Source organism: Carcharhinus amblyrhynchos, chromosome 35 (genome assembly GCF_965287045.1).
Source record: "Carcharhinus amblyrhynchos chromosome 35, sCarAmb.v2.hapA, whole genome shotgun sequence".
NCBI lineage: Eukaryota > Metazoa > Chordata > Chondrichthyes > Carcharhiniformes > Carcharhinidae > Carcharhinus > Carcharhinus amblyrhynchos.
Genome location: NC_137358.1, coordinates 8,225,518 through 8,245,903, shown reverse-complemented (window position 1 = coordinate 8,245,903; position 20,386 = coordinate 8,225,518). Strand labels below are relative to the sequence as shown.

At 47.1% G+C, this 20,386-nt stretch overlaps 1 protein-coding gene across 3 annotated transcripts in view; it reads right to left on the bottom strand.

The window, feature by feature from the left end:
- Positions 1-13,249: 13,249 nt before the first annotated feature.
- Positions 13,250-20,386, bottom strand: part of LOC145361564 (paired box protein Pax-6-like) — a 68,597-nt gene continuing 61,460 nt past the window's right edge. For all 3 annotated transcript variants that reach the window (XM_080217395.1, XM_080217394.1, XM_080217396.1), the window contains 3 exons: positions 19,909-20,006; positions 17,421-17,580; positions 13,250-13,634 (listed from right to left, as the gene is read on the bottom strand). In XM_080217395.1, the coding sequence (XP_080073521.1) occupies positions 13,549-13,634; positions 17,421-17,580; positions 19,909-20,006 (344 nt within the window). In that variant the 3' untranslated portion in view covers positions 13,250-13,548. The remainder of the gene's footprint in view (positions 13,635-17,420; positions 17,581-19,908; positions 20,007-20,386) is intronic.

The window sequence follows — 20,386 nt, the reverse complement described above, 5'->3', positions numbered from 1 at the left end:
TTAGACCCTGGGATATTGAGTTAGGCTCTGGGATATTGTGTTAGACTCTGGGACATTGAGTTAGACTCTGGGACATTGAGTTAGACTCTGGGATATTGAGTTAGGCTCTGGGATATTGAGTTAGGCTCTGGGATGTTGAGTTAGACTCTGAGACATTGAGTTAGACTCTGGGATATTGAGTTAGACTCTGGGACATTGAGTTAGACTCTGGGATGTTGAGTTAGACTCTGGGACATTGAGTTAGACTATGGGATATTGAGTTAGGCTCTGGGATATTGAGTTAGACTCTGGAATATTGAGTTAGACTCTGGGACATTGAGTTAGACTCTGGGACATTGAGGTAGACTCTGGAATATTGAGTTAGGCTCTGGGATATTGAGTTAGGCTCTGGGTCATTGAGTTAGACTCTGGGATATTGAGTTAGGCTCTGGGATATTGAGTTAGGCTTTGGGATATTGAGTTAGACTCTGGGATATTGAGTTAGGCTCTGGGTCATTGAGTTACACTTTGGGATATTGAGTTAGGCTCTGGAATATTGAGTTAGGCTCTAGGATATTGAGTTAGGCTCTGGGATATTGAGTTAGACTCTGGGACATTGAGGTAGACTCTGGAATATTGAGTTAGGCTCTGGGATATTGAGTTAGGCTCTGGGTCATTGAGTTAGACTCTGGGATATTGAGTTAGGCTTTGGGATATTGAGTTAGGCTCTGGGATATTGAGTTAGACTCTGGAATATTGAGTTAGGCTCTGGGATATTGAGTTAGGCTCGGGTATTAGTTAGGCTCACAGATATTGAGTTTGGGTCTGGAACATTGAGGCATGGTCAATAAATGCAGTCCAGCCAGCAATGCCCATGTCCCACAAATTAATTTTAAAAATTAACAGGAACCAGAGAGTGTTGGAGTTGTATAGAACTGTAGGCAGTTATTGAGATAGGGAGCAGAAAAGAAGGATTTGAACACAAGGCAGAGAATTTTAAAATCACAGTGTTGAAGGATAAGGGGTGAATTTGTAGAATGAGTGTAGGGGGTGAATGGGTACAGGAACCAATCTTTAGACGCGCACACAAACTCCAATGTGTCAGTTCATTTCCTTTGGCGTGGTCTGTACTGTGCATATGGAATGGTACAGGCTGAGGCAGTTAGTAATGTAGGGCTCGATGAGGCTGAATTATTGTCTTTTCTCCGGTACAAAAAATCAGCAACTGAGGCCCAACACCTCCTCCATAGAGTGGGGAAGGGAGTCAGGTCCCAAATCTCTCCAAGCCGGAACGAGGATCGAACCCATACTGCTGGCACTGAACTAACTCACACACACATAGCATTCAGCCAACCAAAGCAACTGGCACCCATAGGTTTCCCATGCATGTTATAGTTTGGAGCTATGGATAGCACAGGGGCAGCACGGCGGCACAGTGATTAAGCATTGGTGCTTCACAGCATCAGGGCCCCAGGTTCAATTCCCAGCTTGGATCACTGTCTGTGCAGAGTATGCACATTCTCCCTGTGTCTGCGTGGGTTTCCTCTGGGTGCTCCGGTTTCCTCCCACACTCTAAAGATGTGTGGGTTATGTGGATTGGCCGTGCTAAATTGCCCCTTAGTGTCAGGGAGGTTAGCAGGGTAAATATATGGGGTTACAGGAATAGGGCTGGGTGGGATTGAGATTGGTGCAAACTCAATGGGCCAAATGGCCTCTTTCTGCATTGTAGAGAATCTATGGATTCCGGTGATGGTCGAAACTCCAACGTGCTATGGTATCACATGGTTAACCAGGAATCTCTCCCGCTTTTACCGTCTGCTGTTGGATGTTGGGAATAGTTTTGCAGTTTGGCATTCAACCTATTTGGTTGGAGCTGTAAAGAACTTTGGTGAGGCCACAGCTGGAGTAATGTGTGCCGTTCTGGTCACCACATTATAGGAAGGATATGATTGCACTGGAGGGGATGCAGAGGAGATTCATCAGGATGCTGCCTGGGACGGAATATTTCAGTTATGAAGAGAGGTTGGGTGGGATTGGGTTGATTTTGTTGGAGTAGCAAAGACTGAGAGGCAAACTGATCGAAGTGTTCAAGATTAGGAGGAACATGGACAGAGTGGTTGAGATATGCGGGTTAGATTGACTGGCCATATTAAATTGCCCCTTAGTGTCAGGGGACTTGCAGGATAAATATGTGGGGTTACTGGAATAAGGCCTGGGTGGTGGTTGGTGCAGACTTGATGGGCCGAATGGCCTCCCTCCGCACTAAGATTCTACAATAAGGAAAAGTTGTTCTCCTTACCATAGTTGAAGGATCAGTCACGAGGGGATATAGGTTTAAGGTGAGGGGCAGGAGGTTTGGGGGTGGGGTGGGGTGTGAGAGAAAGGGTTTTTACCCAGAGGGTGGTGAGGGTCTGGAATGCGCTGCCTGGGAGGGTGGTGGAGGGCGGGATGTCTCACATCCTTTAAAAAGTACCTGGATGAGCACTTGGGCATATCACAACATTCAGGGCAATGGGCCAAGTGCTGGTAGATGGGATCAGGTGAGAGTTCAGATGGGTATTATGCTTCAGTGCATTCTTGATGGGCCGAAGGGTCTCTTATGCATTGTATGATTCTATGATTCTATTTGGCATAAAGGGTCACTTTCAGGTTGGCAAGACGTGACGAGTGGGGTGCCACTGGGGCCGGTGCTGGCAGCTCATTGTTGACGACTTATAAATATGACTTGGATAAAGGGATAAGAACATAAGAACTAGGAGCAGGAGTAGGCCATCTGGCCCCTCGAGCCTGCTCCGCCATTCAATAAGATCATGGCTGATCTTTTTGTGGACTCAGCTCCACTTACCTGCCCACTCACCATAACCCTCAATTCCTTTACTGTTCAAAGATTTATCTATCCTTGCCTTAAAAACATTCAATGAGGTAGCCTCGACTGCTTCACTGGGCAGGGAATTCCACACATTCACAACCCTTTGTGTGAAGAAGTTCCTCCTCAACTCAGTCCTAAATCTGCTTCCCCTTATTTTGAGGCTATGCCCCCTAGTTTTGGTTTCACCTGCCGGTGGAAACAACTTCCCTGCTTCTATTTTATCTAATCCTTTCATAATCTTATATGTTTCTATAAGATTTCCCCTCATTCTTCTGAATTCCCATGAGTCTAGTCCCAGTCTACTCAGTCTCTCCTCATAAGCCAACCCTCTCAACTCCCGAATCAACCTAGTGAATCTCCTCTGCACCCCCTCCAGTGCCAGTATATCCTTTCTCAAGTAAGGAGACCAAAACTGTACACAGTACTCCAGGTGTGGCCTCACCAGCACCTTATGCAGCTGCAACATAACCTCGCTGTTTTTAAACTCCATTCCTCTAGCAATGAAGGACAAAATTCCATTTGCCTTCTTAATTACCTGCTGCACCTGCAAACCAACTCCTTGAGATTCCTGCACAAGAACACCCAGGTCACTCTGCACAGCAGCATGCTGCAATTTTTTTAGGGGATGATGGGACATGAGGTTTGCTCTTGAGACAAGTAGGAAAGTAACTTGTGAAGAGGACATAGGGGGCTACGAAAAGATAGCGATAGGTTAAGTGAGTGGGCAAAACCTGGCAAATGGATTCTAAGAGGGAAAAATGTGAAATTGTCCATTTTGGCAGGAAAGATAAAAAAAGCAACATTTGTTTGCAAATAGTGGGAGAATGCAGAGCTCTGGGATGCAGAGGGATCTGGGTGTCCTAGTACATAAATTGCAGTATGTTGTTAGATTCTTGGTAAGCAAAGGAGGGGGTGAAAGGTTGTTGGAGCTGGGCGAATGCAGATTTGAGGTCACTATAAGATCGGCCATGATCTTATTAAATGGTGCAGCAGGCTCAAAGGGGCTGAATGGCCTATTCCTGTCCTTCATTCATATGATTTTATGCCCTGACTAGCATTTATCTTTCAACCAATTTCAATAAAACCAATTATCCATAATCACAGAATCCCTAAGGTGCAGAGGGAGGCCATTTGGCCCTTCAAGTCTGGATGACCCACCGAAATAGCATCTTGACCATGTCAGAATAAAATAATAGAATAAAATAACACAGATGCGGGACAGTAACCCCTGGGAAAGCTCAGAGAAACAGAGTTAATGTTTCAAGACAATTATAACTCTCATTCAGAGCGGGAGGTTGCTGTGCACCAATTATCTTCCACATTTTCTCGCATTGCATCAAAGGTTGCATTGCATCGTTGGCTGTAAGACACATTGAAACTTCCCGAGGCCGAGAAAGGTGCTATATAAATATATGCCTTCCTTTCTTACCCTGGCCCTGGTCCGGTTTCGGGACTTGACATGAGGTGGCTTCAATCTCCCCGAGTGTGTTGTGAAAAGGGCGGGGGGGTAGGGTTTGGGGTGAGGGAATGGGGTGGGGTAGTCAGCGTTTCTGTGTATACCATCCGACCCTGGTGCGGTGAACTATGCGCTGCTGCCTCTCGCAGTCCCTTCTACTGCCTCTCCCCTCCTCCAGCTTAAACCACTCCTCCCACCCATGCCCCCACCCCACCACACCGCCCCCCCAACCTCGAGGTAGACTGCTTTGAACCGACGTGGTTGAGTCTTACAGCTTGTGACAGTTCAGCTCCCTCTACACTGCCCGTGGTGAATCTCTCAATGTTCCTCGCCTCAACCCAGGTTCCTGACTGCTGCTGTTTTACCCTCCCCCGCCCCCCCCACCCCCACGCCATGCCAAGAACTGAACAATTTTTTTTTATTTTTAACAAACGACCTTTTCCGTGACTCTGAAAGGCAGGCCTACGAGCGGTGACACAAAATATACTCCTCACCGTTCTCCCATCCACCGCACTGTCGTTCCAAGTCCTTTAACTCTTTCGGGGACAGTGGCTGGGCCGCATTGTTCCCACGGTCAAGCCAGCAGAGGGTGGGGAGATGTGCAGTCTATTCCAAATAAAAACCATCATCTCTCTCTGGCCAGGTGCCCTTGGCTGCCAGGCCATAGGCCTTCATGTATGAACCAAGGCACGGTGGCACTGTGGTTAGCACTGCTGCCTCACAGCACCGGGGATCCAGGTTCATTTCTGGCCACGGGTCACTGTCTGTGCGGAGTCTGCACATTCTCCCCCATCTCTGAGCGTGTTTCCTCGGGGTGCTCTGGTTTCCTCTAACAATCTAAAGATGTGCAAGTTTGGTGGATTGGCCATGCTAAGTTGCCCCTTAATGTCCAAAGATGTGCTGCTTAAGTGGATTGGCCATGCCAAATTGCCACTTCGTGTCCAAAGATGTGTAGGTTAGGTGGATTGGCCATGCTAAATTGCCACTCAATGTCCAAAGATTTGCAGTTTAGGTGTATTGATCATGCTAAATTGTCCCTTAATCCCTAAAGGTGTGTAGGTTAGGTGGATTGGCCACGCTAAATTACCCCTTACTGTCTAAATGTGCAGGTTGAGTGGATTGGCCATGCTAAGTTGCCCCTCAGTGTCTAAAGATGTGCAGGTTAGGCGATTGGCCATGCTAAATTGTCCCTTAGTGTCCACAGATGTTTAGGTTCGGTGGACTGGCCATAGTAAATGTGTGGTCCTATGGGGATAGGGTGGGAGAAAGCCTGGATAAGATGTTGTGTCAGAAAGTCAGTGCAGACTCATTGGGCCGAATGGCCTTTTCTGCATTCTATGAATCTAAGTGAAGATTGGAAGGCCTTGCTGGGTGCAATACAGATTCAGAGTGATAGCGGACAGTGAAGGAGAAAATTCCAATAGTCTGCATGAAGTTGTTCTGAATTTCCTTGAATTTAAAAATTGTGAAAGGTGATCCAATCAAGAGCAAAAGGATTGAATGGAATAGATTCGGGGCATTATTTCCTCTGCGTGGGGGGAATACAGGAAAAGAGGGCAAAAAACTTAAAATTGGGTGCAAGCAAAGGTCTGGGTTAATTGGAGCATTGTTAGGTAGTAAAAGATCATGGGATATGGACCAAAATGCAGGAAACTGAAGTTGAGACACAGATGAACCTTGATATAACTATAGGATGGAACAGGCTCGAGGGGCTGAATGGCCTTCTGAGAACTTCAGTCAACAGGCAAGACTGCTGAGCTGCCAGTAATAATGGAATTGTGCCCCAAGCAAATACCACCTCCTATTGGAGAGGTTGGCAAACAGGAAACAAGACAATAGTGTCACAAGCCAAGGGATGGCATGGTGGCACAGTGGTTAGCACTGCTGCCTCACAGCACCAGGGACCTGGGTTCAATTCCCGGCTTGAGTCACTGTCTGTGTGAAGTTTGCACATTCTCCCCGTGTCTGCGTGGGTTCGCTCCAGGTGCTCTGGTTTCCTCCCACACTCCAAAAGATGTGTTTGTTAGGTGCATTAGCCATGCTAAATTCTCCCTCAGTATACCTAAACAGGCGCCAAATGTATGGCAAGTAGGGATCTTCACAGTAACTTCATTGCAGTGTTAATGTAAGCCTACTTGTGACACTAATAAAATAAACTTTAAAAACTTAAAAATGAATGTGGCGAAATATTTCATGCTTCTGGTTGTATCACAGCTTGGACAGCTCCTGCTCTGTCCAAGACCACAAGAAACTACAAAAGGTCATGAATGTAGCCCAATCCATCACGCAAACCAGTCTCCCATCCATTGACTCCGTCTACACTTCCTGCTGCCTCTGCAAAGCAGCCAGCCTAATTAAGGACCCCATGTACCCTGGACATTCTCCCTTCCACCTTCTTCCATCGGGAAAAAGATACAAAAGTCTGAGGTCAGGTACCAACCGACTCAAGAACAGCTTCTTCCCTGCTGCTGCCATCAGACTTTTGAATGGGCCTACCTCGCGTTAAGTTGATCTTTCTCTACACCCTCGCTATGACTGTAACACTACATCCTGCACTCTCTCCTTTCCTTCTCTATGAACGGTATGCTCTGTCTGTATAGTGCACAAGAAACAATACTTTTCACTGTATGTTAATACACGTGACAATAATAAATCAAATCAAATGTTGGTTTTTTCACAAAAAACATGAAAGAACAAGCTCAAGTCACTTACTTAACAATGTTATTTTATTACTTTGTGAAGTAAAATGCTGCCATTCTCTAATTTCCACATATATTATTCACAGACATATATATTGGTATCAAACACAAAATCGGTCAAGTTATTGATTCAGGGGACACGACACATTGATGTGTATTTGCTGTAAATATGTTTTCATGCATTACGACTAGAGGAAAAGAAATCTGTCCGGAACTTTCCATTTGCTTCCTTACACGGGCCCCATCGTTGGCAAATTTGAACTGGTCCCCACGTGGTTGACCGCCCCTGAGCAGAATCGTCACAACTAACTGAGGCCACAGCACACAAGGCGCCACCCCCCCCACCCCCCCACCTTCAACCTTTTATCATGTCTATTCTGGGGGGGGGGGGGGGGGGGCGGAATCTTCCATACGGTAGAGCTGACGGGGTCTGGTAAACCATTCCTGGTTAAAAAAAATCCCACTTAGTCACCAAACCAGAAAAACTCCCTCTTCTGCGTAGAGCAGTGTGAAAGTGAATCAACTGAATGATTTTCCAGCCACACTACACCCCCCCCCAACCCCCACCCTCCACAAGGCTGGAAAATCCCACCTGAGGCCTTTGCCAGGTCAGTGTCCCGTCCGCTACGACTCCCGTGGCGGACCAGACATGAAAATCCCATCCTTGGATTCCGACTCAAAACTGAAGCTGTACTGCGCCTCTCTGTCTCTCGCCAAAATTCTCCCGCCTCGCTCGTCACAGGAATCGGAGTGAGCAAGGGGCAGACAATGGGAAAGTCCATTATCCTGAGGCGGGATTTTACGGTTTCAGGACGAGCGAGGTGGTAAAATCCTATGGTCTTGCTAGAATCTCAATCCACTGTTGCCAGGAAGGTCAGAGGAAGTCCTGTACCTGTATTGCCAGGGTTAAAGCCCATTAAAGTAATCCAGTACCTCATTGATAGAGATACCAAACCTCTGAAAGGAAGCCCAGTCACTGTCTTGCCGGGGTTACCAAAGCCCTCGGAGTGGTTTAAGCGGTATGACTCACCCATTTTAATAGCTGAGCCAGAATCTCACCTTTCCATGTCCAGAATTATTTATTATCTTCCTATACGTGTGTAGTCTGACAAGTGATTATTTCCACCCAGTGGACACATTGCAACAAACTAAAAATGACTTCCTATCTACACAGATTGTATTCGAACCTGGACGATTGAGATTGGCGATTCCTGTAGGATGAATATTCCTGCCAACTATTTCTTTCTGATGAAATCACATCACAGGATGGATTTTTTCCGAAGGATGTTGTGGAGCGATGGAATGTTAATATACCTGATAAGCCACTTTCTGATAAATCAAATCATCAGCTTTCTCGTATCTCCCACCGGCCAGCATTCCAAATGTACAAGGGGAGAGTTGAAAAGGAATTCATTACGTCTGGGATCTGATTGTCAATATCAACCGGGATCTTGGGTTCATGTCACACTATCTGCAACCCCCACGATTTGCCGGGGCTTGCACAATCTCACTAACTGTCCTGGCTGGAGACAATACACATCTCAAAGCACAACCTGTGCTTAACCCATCTCTCCACTCACATTGTCTGTACCTGTAAAGACTTGATTACCTGTTAAGACTCGCATTCCAACTATTACCGTGTAAACTGAGTCTGTGTCTATATATGGCCAGTAAGTAGTCTCACCAACACCAAGTTAAAGTCCAACAGGTTTATTCGGTAGCACGAGCTTTCGGAGTGCTGCTCCTTCATCAGGCAAGGAAGGGGCAGAGCCCCAAAAGCTTGTGCCACCAGATAAACCGGTTGGACTTTAAGCTGGTGTTGTGAGACTTCTAACTGGGGTCTGGCTGTAAGGGATGATTTCTTACAGCTTGCGTGCTGGTTTAATATATCGTTTATATAAATAGGGGATTGGCGCCGTTAGGGGAAGAATGCATCGTCACGCCTGGGAATGACACTTTGGTTCAGATAGTTAGGTTTTCGCTAGCATTTTATATTCCTTACAGTTCCCCACCCCCAACCTTTCATTTTTGGGGTGGCAGGGTGGAGAGCAGTGGTGGCATAGTGGTACTTTCACAAGACGGGTAATCCAGAAACCTAGGTTAATTCTCTGAGGACCCAGGTTCGAATCCCACCATAGCAAGACGGCGAAGTTTGAATTCAGTTTTTAAAAGAATCTGGAATTAAAGGTGACCGTGGAACCTTTGTCAATTGTCGGAAAATCAAAACCTATCTGATTCACCAGGATGGCATGGTGGCATAGCAGTTGGCACTACTGTCTCACAGCGCCAGAGACCCGGGCTCGATTCCTGGGTCACTGTCCATGCGGAGTCTGCATGTTCTCCCCGTGTCTGCGTGGGTTTTCTCCGGATGCTCCAGTTTCCTCCCGTAATCCAAAAGACGTGCTGGTTAAGTGCATTGGCCATGCTAAATTTTGCCTCGACGTACCCGAGCTAGGGGATTTTCACAGTAACTTCATTGCAGTGTTAACGTAAGCTTATTCGTGACAGTAATATATAAACTTCAATGCCCTTTAGGGAAGGAAATCTGCTGTCCTTACCTCGTCTAGCCTTCATGTGACTCCAGTGTCACAGCAATGTGGTTGACTCTTAAACGTCCTCAGGGCTGGGCAATGAATGCTGGCCCAGCCAGCGATGCACACAATCCATGAACAAATGACAAAAGAAAGCACTGGCACACTGAGTTGAATGGGGAGAGGGCTGTGAGATGAATTAATAAACTCTGATAAAAGGTCATCTAGACTTGAAACATTGGCTCTATTCTCTTTCCACAGATGCTGTCAGACACACTGAGATTTTCCAGCTTTTTATGTTTTTGTTTCAGATTCCAGCATCCGAGTGTTTTGCTTTTAAATTAGCAAACTCTATCGGTAGAGAAAAGGCCAGTGCAGGGGTTCGCAGTGTCGAGTTCTGCACTGAAGACAATGCAAGGAACCTTAGTGAGTTGTAGGGTCTGCAGTGAGGTGTAAGGAGATCCAAGCAGGAACAAGCAATGTATAATCTGATCTAAAAACATAAATCACCAGGCAGGAATGGTGTCTGATTTTGGGCACCACTTGAGAAAAGGTGTCAAGGACTGAGACAGGGAGTGGAGGAGGTTGACTCAAAAGGTACAAGGTGGGCTTCAGTTACGTGTAGAGATTAGGGAAACTGGGATTAATCTTGAGAAGCAGCAAGGCAGATTAAGGTGTTCAAAATAATGAATGGTTTTGCTCAGAGCTCACAACATCACGAATGTAGCCCAGTCCAACACGCAAACCAGCCTCCCATCCATTGACTCTGTCTACATTTCCCGCTGCCTCAGCAAAGCAGCCAGCACAATTAAGGACCCCCCGCACCCCGGACATTTTCTCTTCCACCTTCCCATTGGGAAAAAGATACAGAAGTCTGAGGTCACATATACCAACTGACTCAAGAACAGCTTCTTCCCTGCTGCCACTAGACTTTTGAATGGACCTACCTCGTTGATCTTTCTCTGCACGCTAGCTATGACTATGACACTACATTCTGCACTCTCTCCTTTCCTTCTTTATGAACGGTATGCTTTTTCTGTTTGGCACGCAAGAAATAATACTTTTCACTGTATCCCAATACACGTGACAATAATAAATCGAACCAAATCATGGGAGAAAATGTCAGGAGGGTGGGTAAGATAGAAGGGGATTAGTAAAAGTACCGGATGGGGAGATTGAGGACAGTTATTTATTTACACACTGTGTTATTATGATCGGGAGGGCACTGCCTGAAAGCAGGTGGAATGACATTCAACGCCTTGGAGGGAGTGCAGAGGAGGTTTACTAGGCTGATACCGGAGTTGAGGGGGTTGAGCTATGAGGAGAGGCTGAATAAACTAGGCTTGTACTCGTTAGAGTTTAGAAGAATGAGGGGAGATCTCATTGAGACGTATAAGATGATGAATGGGATGGATAGGATAGAGGTGGAAAGACTCTTCCCGCTCAAAAAAGACAGTAGGACTAGGGGGCACAGCCTCAAGATAAAGGGAGGGCGGTTCAGAACGGAGTTGAGGAGGAACTTCTTCACTCAAAGGGTGGTGAATCTCTGGAATTCTCTGCCCGTTGAAGTGGTGGAGGCTGCCTCGCTAAATATTTTTAAGAAGCGGGTTGATGGGTTTTTGATAAGAGAGGGGATTAAGGGTTATGGGGAGAGGGCGGGAAAGTGGAACTGAGCCACGACAGATCAGCCATGATCTTATTGAATGGCGGGGCAGGCTCGAGGGGCCAGATGGCCTACTCCTGCTCCTATTTCTTATGTTCTTATGTTCTAACAGCACAAGTACTTGAAGGGAGAAGATAAAGGTGCAGGTGCCAAGCAGAGGGTCGATTGAATTTGTCAAAGAGCTATCATAAGACAAGAGGGGCCAAATGGCAGCATGATTCCATTCCTTAAGATGTTATTTCAGGTGGGATTTTCCAGCCTACCAACCAGCTAGACTTACCAGTGAAGTCAATGGAGTTTCAAGCTATTCAGCTGCACTTGCCACAGCAGGACTGGAAAATCCTGGCCGTAGTTAGCAATTGGGAGGATGCAGCTTCAATATACATCTAAAATCTTTCATCTTCGTTCACAGCTAGGATTTTCCAGCACCATTGAGAAAGAATGCTGGAAGGCCAAATTTTCCATGTTTGCTGGCAATGGGTCCAGCCACAGACAAGACTCCCAGTATAAAGTACCTTGAAAATGGGATGAGATACTGTTTGAGGCTTTCCAGCACTGCCAATCGTATTCACCTGATGAAGGAACAGCACTCTGAAAGCTCAATACCAAATAAACCTGTTGGACTTTAACCTGGTGTTGTGAGACTTCTTACTGTGTTAACCAGTAAAACCATGCAGTACCTTTGGAAAGAAAGTGTGCTTCATGGTTCTACTAATAGCTCAATTGGAATGAGCAGGATTCAAACTTGGTGAATTCATTGACATGCAGAGGGATCTGGGCGTACAGGTCCATGGTACCCTGAAAGTGGAAACACAGGTGGATAAGGCAGTCAAGAAGGCACACAGCATGCTTGCCTTCATCAGCCTGGGCATCGAGTATAAAGGTTGGCAAGTTATGTTGCAGCTGTATCAAACTTTAGTTAGGCCGCATTTGGAATATTGCGTACAGTTCTGGTCACCACTCTAACAGAAGGACATGAGTGCTTTGGAGAGGGTGCAAATAAGGTTTACCAAAATGTTGCCTGGACTGGAGGGTTTTAGGTGTGAGGGGTGGTTGTTTCCACTGAAAAGACAGATGCTGAGGGGGGGACCTGATAGAAGTCTACAAAATTATGAGAGGCATAGATACGTTGGATAGTCAGAGATTTTTTCCCAGGGTGTAAGAGTCGACTACAAGAGGGCACAGGTTTATGGTGAGATGGGAAAGTTTAGGGGAGACATGCAGGGAAAGCCTTCCACACAGATGGATGTTGGGTGCCTGGAACGCACTGCCAGTGGAGGTAGTGGGAGCAGACACGAAAGCAACATTCAAGGTATATCTTGATAGACAGATGAACGGCAAATGAACAGAGGGACAGAAACTGCATATCGACGCAGGTTAGATGGGCAGAAGGGCCTGTTTAATTCTAAAAAGGAAATCTCACAACTCCACCCTCCCCGCCAGGCACAAACGTGGCCAGGCTTGAGGAGAAGAACATTCCAGAACCTCAACCTGCCCATTAATATTGGCCGGTTTATAAATCGTTTTGCTTGGCAACAGTGTTGGAACATAGTAGGAAAAACTAAACCCAGAGGGGCTAAAGAGGCGATCCTTTAAAACAGAGATGAGGAGGAGTTTCTTCAGCCAGAGGGTGGTGGATCTGTGGAACTCTTTGCTGCAGAAGGCTGTGGAGGCCAGGTCATTGAGTGTCTTTGAGACAGAGATAGATAGGTTCTTGATTAGTGAGGGGATCAGGGGTTATGGGGATAAGCCAGGAGAGTGAGGATGAGAAAAATATCAGCCATGATTGAATGGCGGTGCAGACTCGATGGGCCGAGTGGCCTAATTTTGCTCCTATGTCTTACGGTCTAACATGACATCACCAGAGGGCCAGCCATGAACTCACCTCTCTTTGTTTTCCTCCATTTAACGGTGAGGAGTTAGTTATTAAGGGTTTCAATTAATCTTCAGCGTGCCAGTGAGAACAAAAAGACTCAAACTGTGACTTCTCACCCTCTACCTATTCCTGCTTTCCCCCAGTCCCCCCCTCCCCCTCGCCCCACCCACCTCAGCACGGCCTTTCACCTGGGAACCCTCGATATCTACACAACCCTGACCTGGTTACGGTGGAGATTTCAAGGTTCAACCTCTGCATATCCACGGGTTCCAATTAAATTCCTCTTCTTTTCCCCCAACAAAAAGCAAAGTGAAAATAGTGGAATTGGTAGCATGGATACAAATCTAACAGGCCATCAGTTACTGTTGCTATACCCGTAGGGTGGGTTCTTTTTAGACTGGAACCTCTGAGACGCCGTCGACAGAGTGTGGCTTCATCTCAAATGCAGCGATCTCCTCTTGCCTTCCCCCTTTCCCTACTGCAGCCTGGGCCAATACTGAGCCAGGTCCTGATCACCTCCAGGAACCTGAACTGGGACCGATACTCCTGGAGAGATAAGACCTGTGGGAAAAAGGAAAATTCAGGAAGTAAGAATAGGTTTACATGAACGCCGCATTGAAGTTACTGTGAAAATCCCCCAGTCGCCACGCTCTGTTCAGATACACTGAGGGAGAATTTAACATGGCCAATGCACCAAAATACAGTCAAGATTGAACTTACATTTTCATAGAATCCCTGCAGTGCAGAAGGCGGCCATTTGGCCCATCGAGTCTGTACTGACAACAATCCCACCCAGGCCCTATTCCCATAACCCCACATATTTACCTTGCTCATCCCTTGACGTTAGAATCAACTTAACGTGGCCAATCAAACTAACCCACACAGCTTTGGACTGTGAGAGGAAACCGGAGTACCCAGAGGAAACCCACGCAGACATAGGGAGAACATGCAAACTCTGCACAGACAGTGACCCAAGCCAGGAATTGAACGCGGGTCCCTAGCTCCGTGAGGCAGCAGTGCTAACATAAGGAAATTAGAACATAAAAACATAAGAACTATGAGCAGGAAAAGGCCATCCAGCCCCTCAAGCTGCTCCACCATTCAATAAGATCATGGCTGATCTTTTCGTGGACTCAGCTCCACTTACCCGCCCGCTCACCATAGCCCTTAATTCCTTTACTATTCAAACATTTATCTATCCAAGCCTTAAAGACATTCAGTGAGGTAGCCTCAACTGTTAATGTTAACTTGTTAAAGTTTATTAATCACAAGTAGGCTTACATTAACACTGCAATGAAGTTATTGTGATAGTCCCCCAGTTGCCACACTCCAGCGCTTGTTCAGGTACACTGAAGGAGAATTTAGCATGGCCAATGCACCCTAACCAGCACGTCTTTCAGACTGTGGGAGGAAACTGAAGCACTCGGAGGAAACCCATGCAGACACGGGGAGAATGTGCAAACTCCACATAGACGGTGGCCCAAATAGGAAATCAAACCCGGGTGCCTGGCACTGTGACGCAGCAATGCTAACCACTATGCCACTGTGCCACCCATGGCATCATGCCACCCAACTGCTTCACTGGGCAGGGAATTCCACAGATTCACAACCTTTTGTGTGAAGAAGTTCCTCCTCAACTCAGTCCTAAATCTGCTCCCCCTTATTTTGAGGCCATGCCCCCTAGTTCTTGTTTCACCCACCACTGTGCCATCATGCCAGTAGATCCCCAGTGACATTGTTGTGTGTGAGAAAAGAACGTTCTAATTTCCCTGTTCCTTTGTCTCTGACAGTCCTGAATTACCCCTCACTCCCCCTTTATTGACCACTGAGTACAATTCTTTACTTTTCCCCTTTCTCAAAGGCTTGATTTTGAAATTCATTCCCCCTCCCACTCCCCCCAAACAGTTTCGCAGATGCACCATAGAAAGCATCCTTTCCGGTTGTATCACGGTTTGGTATGGGTCCTGCTCTGACCAAGAGCACAAGAAAATACAAAGGGTTGTGAATGTAGCCCAGTCCATCACACAAACCAGCCTCCCATCCATTGACTCCATCTACACTTCCTGTTGCCTCAGAAAAGCAACCAGCATAATCAAGGGCCCACGCACTCCGGACATTCTCTCTTCCACCTTCTTCCATCGGGAAAATGATACAAAAACCTGAAGTCACATACCAACCAACTCAAGAACAGCTTCTTCCCATCAGACTTTTGAATGGACCTACCATATATTAAGCTGATCTTTCTCTACAGAAAGAAACGCTTGCACATGTAACGGCAGTGCTAACCACTGTGCTTCCGTGTCACCCAAGGGGCTTACTGCACATTCTTCCTGATGCTATTTATTTGCTCTACATGTGGGCAGTGATAGCCAACCGGTTCAAGGCCCGGTACGATGCCTTCCGTGTTGAACAGCCCACTGACCGCTGCCCTCTTGTCTCACACATGTGGGAAACAGCATGTTGGTTGGGGAGCTAGTGGTAGGGGATGGGGATATGGCTAAGGTCTTGAATAACTTTTTTGTTTCTGTCTTCACGGAGGAGGACGTGAATAATTTGCCGGGTGTTAGCGATGGAAAGGTGGTAGGACTGGAGGGTCTTAATGACATTACTGTTACTAGAGAGGTGGTGCTCGACAGACTGGAGGGGCTGATTGTGGACAAGTCCCCAGGACCGGATGGAATGCATCCGAGGGTTCTGAAAGAAATGGCGGAGGTTATAGTGGATGCCTTGGTGGTTATTTTCCAGACGTCGCTGGATTCCGGGGAAGTGCCGGAAGATTGGAAAACGGCTAATGTTACGCCGTTGTTTAAGAAGGGTGCCAGGCAAAAGGCGGGGAATTATAGGCCGGTTAGTTTAACGTCTGTGGTAGGTAAAATGTTAGAATCCGTCATTAAGGAGGAAATTGCGAGGCATCTTGAAGGGAATTGCTTGATAGGGCAGACGCAACACGGTTTCATTAAAGGGAAGTCGTGTCTGACAAATTTACTGGAGTTCTATGAGGATGTGTCTAGGGCAGTGGATAGAGGAGAGCCGGTGGATGTGGTCTTTCTGGATTTTCAGAAGGCGTTTGACAAGGTACCTCACAAGAGGTTATTGCAGAAGGTCAGGGGACATGGAGTTGGGGGTAGGGTGTTAGCGTGGATAGAGGATTGGTTGTCAAATAGGAGGCAGAGAGTGGGGGTCAATGGGTGCTATTCGGATTGGCAGTTGGTGACTAGTGGGGTGCCCCAGGGGTCGGTGCTGGGGCCTCAGCTATTTACCATTTATATAGATGATCTGGAGGAGGGAACCGAGTGCAGGGTGTCGAAATTTGCTGATGACACCAAGATTGGGGGAAAGGCAAATTGTGCGGAGGGTGTGGAGAGTCTGCAGAAGGATCTAGATAGGCTGGGCGAATGGGCCAGGAAATGGCAAATGGAATTTAATGTTGGCAAGTGTGAGGTGGTCCACTTTGGTAGGAAGAATGGTAGGAAGGACTATTACTTACGTGGTGAAAAACTGCAGCAGGCGACGGTGCAGAGGGACCTTGGGGTCCTTGTGCATGAGTCGCAAAAACCCAGCTTGCAGGTGCAGCAGGTGGTCAGGAAGGCGAATGGGATGCTGGCCTTCATAGCGAGGGGGATTGAATATAAAAGTAGGGAGGTCTTGCTGCAGCTGTATAGGGCATTGGTGAGGCCGCAGCTGGAGTACTGTGTGCAGTTTTGGGCGCCGCACCTGCGCAAGGATATTTTGGCCCTGGAGGGAGTGCAGAGGAGGTTTACTAGGCTGATACCGGAGTTGAGGGGGTTGAGCTATGAGGAGAGGCTGAATAAACTAGGCTTGTACTCGTTAGAGTTTAGAAGAATGAGGGGAGATCTCATTGAGACGTATAAGATGATGAATGGGATGGATAGGATAGAGGTGGAGAGACTCTTCCCGCTCAAAAAAGACAGTAGGACTAGGGGGCACAGCCTCAAGATAAAGGGGAGGCGGTTTAGAACGGAGTTGAGGAGGAACTTCTTCACTCAAAGGGTGGTGAATCTCTGGAATTCTCTGCCCGTTGAAGTGGTGGAGGCTGCCTCGCTAAATATTTTTAAGAAGCGGGTTGATGGGTTCTTGATAAGAGAGGGGATTAAGGGTTATGGGGAGAGGGCGGGAAAGTGGAACTGAGCCACGACAGATCAGCCATGATTTTATTGAATGGCGGGGCAGGCTCGAAGGGCTAGATGGCCTACTCCTGCTCCTATTTCTTATGTTCTTATGTTCTTATGGAACTGCACTTGCCGCCCACAACCGAGCCTTGGGCAAGAGACGAGGTCAAATGTGAACCGCCCACGATGTTTTCAGTGTCTGATTTGTGGGTCGTACCTGTGGAGGAACCCCCTGTTGAAGCCAGCGACTGCGGGTTCATGTGTGGCTGCATGTGAGGAGGAGTGTACGTATCATAACTCCGCACACTGACCGCTGGGCTGGCTGGAATCATGCAGGAATACGAGGAGGTTTGGCCTGGAACTGGCTGGACAGATTGCTGCGAAGACAAGAGACAGACAAAATTATTTCTCAAAAACCAAAACCTGTGTATTCACAGTCAATTGTTACAGCAACAAAAGAGGCCATTCAGCCCATCATGTCCATACCAGCTCTCTGAATGGGTAATTAACCGAATGGCCACAGTTCATCAGGGAATAGAATCCCTACATTGCAGAAGGAGGCCATTCAGCCCACCATGTCCACACCGGCTCTCTGAATGGGCAGTTTGCCAAGTGGCCACATCTTTATTTGGAATCACAAGCTTTCGGAGCGCTGCTCCTTCATCAGGGGAGTGGAGAGGTTGGTTTCACAAACCCGTTACCCCACATCTTTTCAGGCAATCAAGTTAATTGACTAGACTCGCATTCCAACCATTATCTCGTAATTGTATCTTTGTCTATAAATGTTGTGAAACCTATCTCTCCACTCACCTGAGGAAGGAGCAGCACTCTAAAATTTAGCATGGCCAATCCACCTAACCTGTAAATCTTTGGATTGTGGGAGGAAACCTGAACACCTGGAGGAAACCCACGCAGACACGGGAAGAACGTGCAAACTCCAACACATTCAGTCACCCGAGGCTGGAATGCTCCAGCAGCAAGCAATAAGAGAACTAACTTCACAAAGTAAATCAAAATAGAAGAAGCTTCATTACACCAACACTTGGGCCACAAATGCTCCCCACTCTCCTCATCTGCTTTCTATTTATACCAGATCAGCTGACCACCACATCATTTTGCCATTGGTTACATTATCCACCATGTCCTCTCATTCTCCATCCCATCACCAGCTGACCCTCACAACCTGTTACCATTGGTTACATTATAACAGCTGCTCCCCCACCCGCTCCCTGTAACCCTGCATATTCTCCTCTTCAGATAATAATCCAATTCAATTGAAGTTTTTTTTGAAGTTTATTTATCAGTATCAAGTCAGCTTACATTAACACTGCAATGAAGTCACTGTGAAAATCCCTCAGTGGCCACACTCTGGCGCCTGTTCAGGTACACTGAGGGAGAATTTAATATGGCCAATGCACCTAACCAGCACGTCTTTAGGACTGTGGGAGGAAATGGGAGCATCCAGAGGAGATGCTCGCACAGCCGGGGAGAATCTTTGAATCCCAACTTTACAGAAGGAGGCCATTCGGCCCATCGAGTCTGCACTGGCCACAATCCCACCTGGGCCCTATTCCTGTAACCCCACATATTTACCCTGCTAATCCCCCTGATGCTACAGTCAAAATAGCATGGTCAATCCACCAAACCTGCACATCCTCGGACTGTGGGAGGAAACCGGAGCACCCAGAGGAAACCCACGCAGACACTGAGAGAGCATGCAGACTCCACACAGACGGTGATCCAAGGCTGGAATTGAACCTGGATCCCTGGCGCTGTGAGGTGGCAGTGCTAACCACTGTGCCACCGTGCTGCCCTTTCTCTTGAACTGACCTCCTCCACTCTCTCAGACCGCACATTTCAGATCCTAACCACGTGCTGTGTTGAAACATTTCTCCTCATGTCCCTGTTGCTTCTTTCCCCAGTCACCTCAAATCCGTGCCCCTCTCATTCACAATCCTTTCACCAGTGGGAATAGTTTCTCCTGATCGATTCTGTCCAGACACCTCGTGATTTTGAATATCTATCAAATTTTCTCCCAAGGCAATAAAGTTGATTTAAAAGTTTGTTTATTAGTCACAAGTTGGCTGATATTAACACGGCAATGAAGTTACTGCGAAAATCCCCTAGTTGCCACACTCCAGCACCTGTTCAGGTACACTGAGGGAGAATTTAGCATGGCCAATGGGGGCAGCACAGTGGTTAGCACTGCTGCCTCACAGCACTAGGGACCTGGGTTCAATTCCCACTCAGGTCACTGCCTGTATGGAGTTTGCACATTCTACCCGTGTCTGCGTGGGTTTCCCCTGGGTGCTCCAGTTTCCTCCCACAGTCCAAAGCTGTGCAGGTTAGGTGGATTGGCCATGCTAAATTGTCCCTTGGTGTCAGGGGGACTAGCAGGATAACTATGTGGGGTTACAGGGATAGGGGCTTGCTGGGATTGCAGTCAGTGCAGACTCAATGGGCCAAATGGCCTCCTTCTGCACTGTAGGGATTCTAAAAAAAAGAAAACAGTCCCCAACTTCTCCAATCTATCAACATAACTGAAGTTCCTCATCACTAGAACCAAGCTCCAGAGCCACAGCAATGTGGTTGACTCTCAACTGCCCGCCAAGGGCAACTAGGGATAGGCAATAAATGCTGGCCAGCGATGCCCATGTCCCACAACTGAATATAAAAAATTGCCAACCAATTTTGGTAGGTATTACCTGCAAGGGAAGATTGTTTGCCATGGCGAAGGCTGGCATGGGCGGAAGGCCGCTGTAACTGTTTGTGAGCGAGGTCTCATTTCTGCTCAGCATTGGTCCTGAAGGGAGAGAAAAAAAAACGCAATAATCTCAATAACATTTTAACTGATTTCAGGGCGGGCAGGAATTAGGGTGGCACAGATGCCATCACCAACCCTGGAGTGGGAGGAGTAGATGGGATTTAACAGTAGAGAGGACTAGGTAAATTAGAAATTAGTTTTGGGGACAATTGAACTGTGTTAAACATTTCTGAAAAATTAACATTGAATCTTCATTCGAGGTCAATGCGCAAGATAAATTCAAACTGAAATAAAAGATATGGAAAACACAATGGATTTTTTGATGAAGAAACTGAAGCTTAAAGTATGACATATTCTGGGACAAAAGCCAGAGAGCAGGTCAATATAGAGATAAGAAAACGGCGTTTGTATCATAGAAT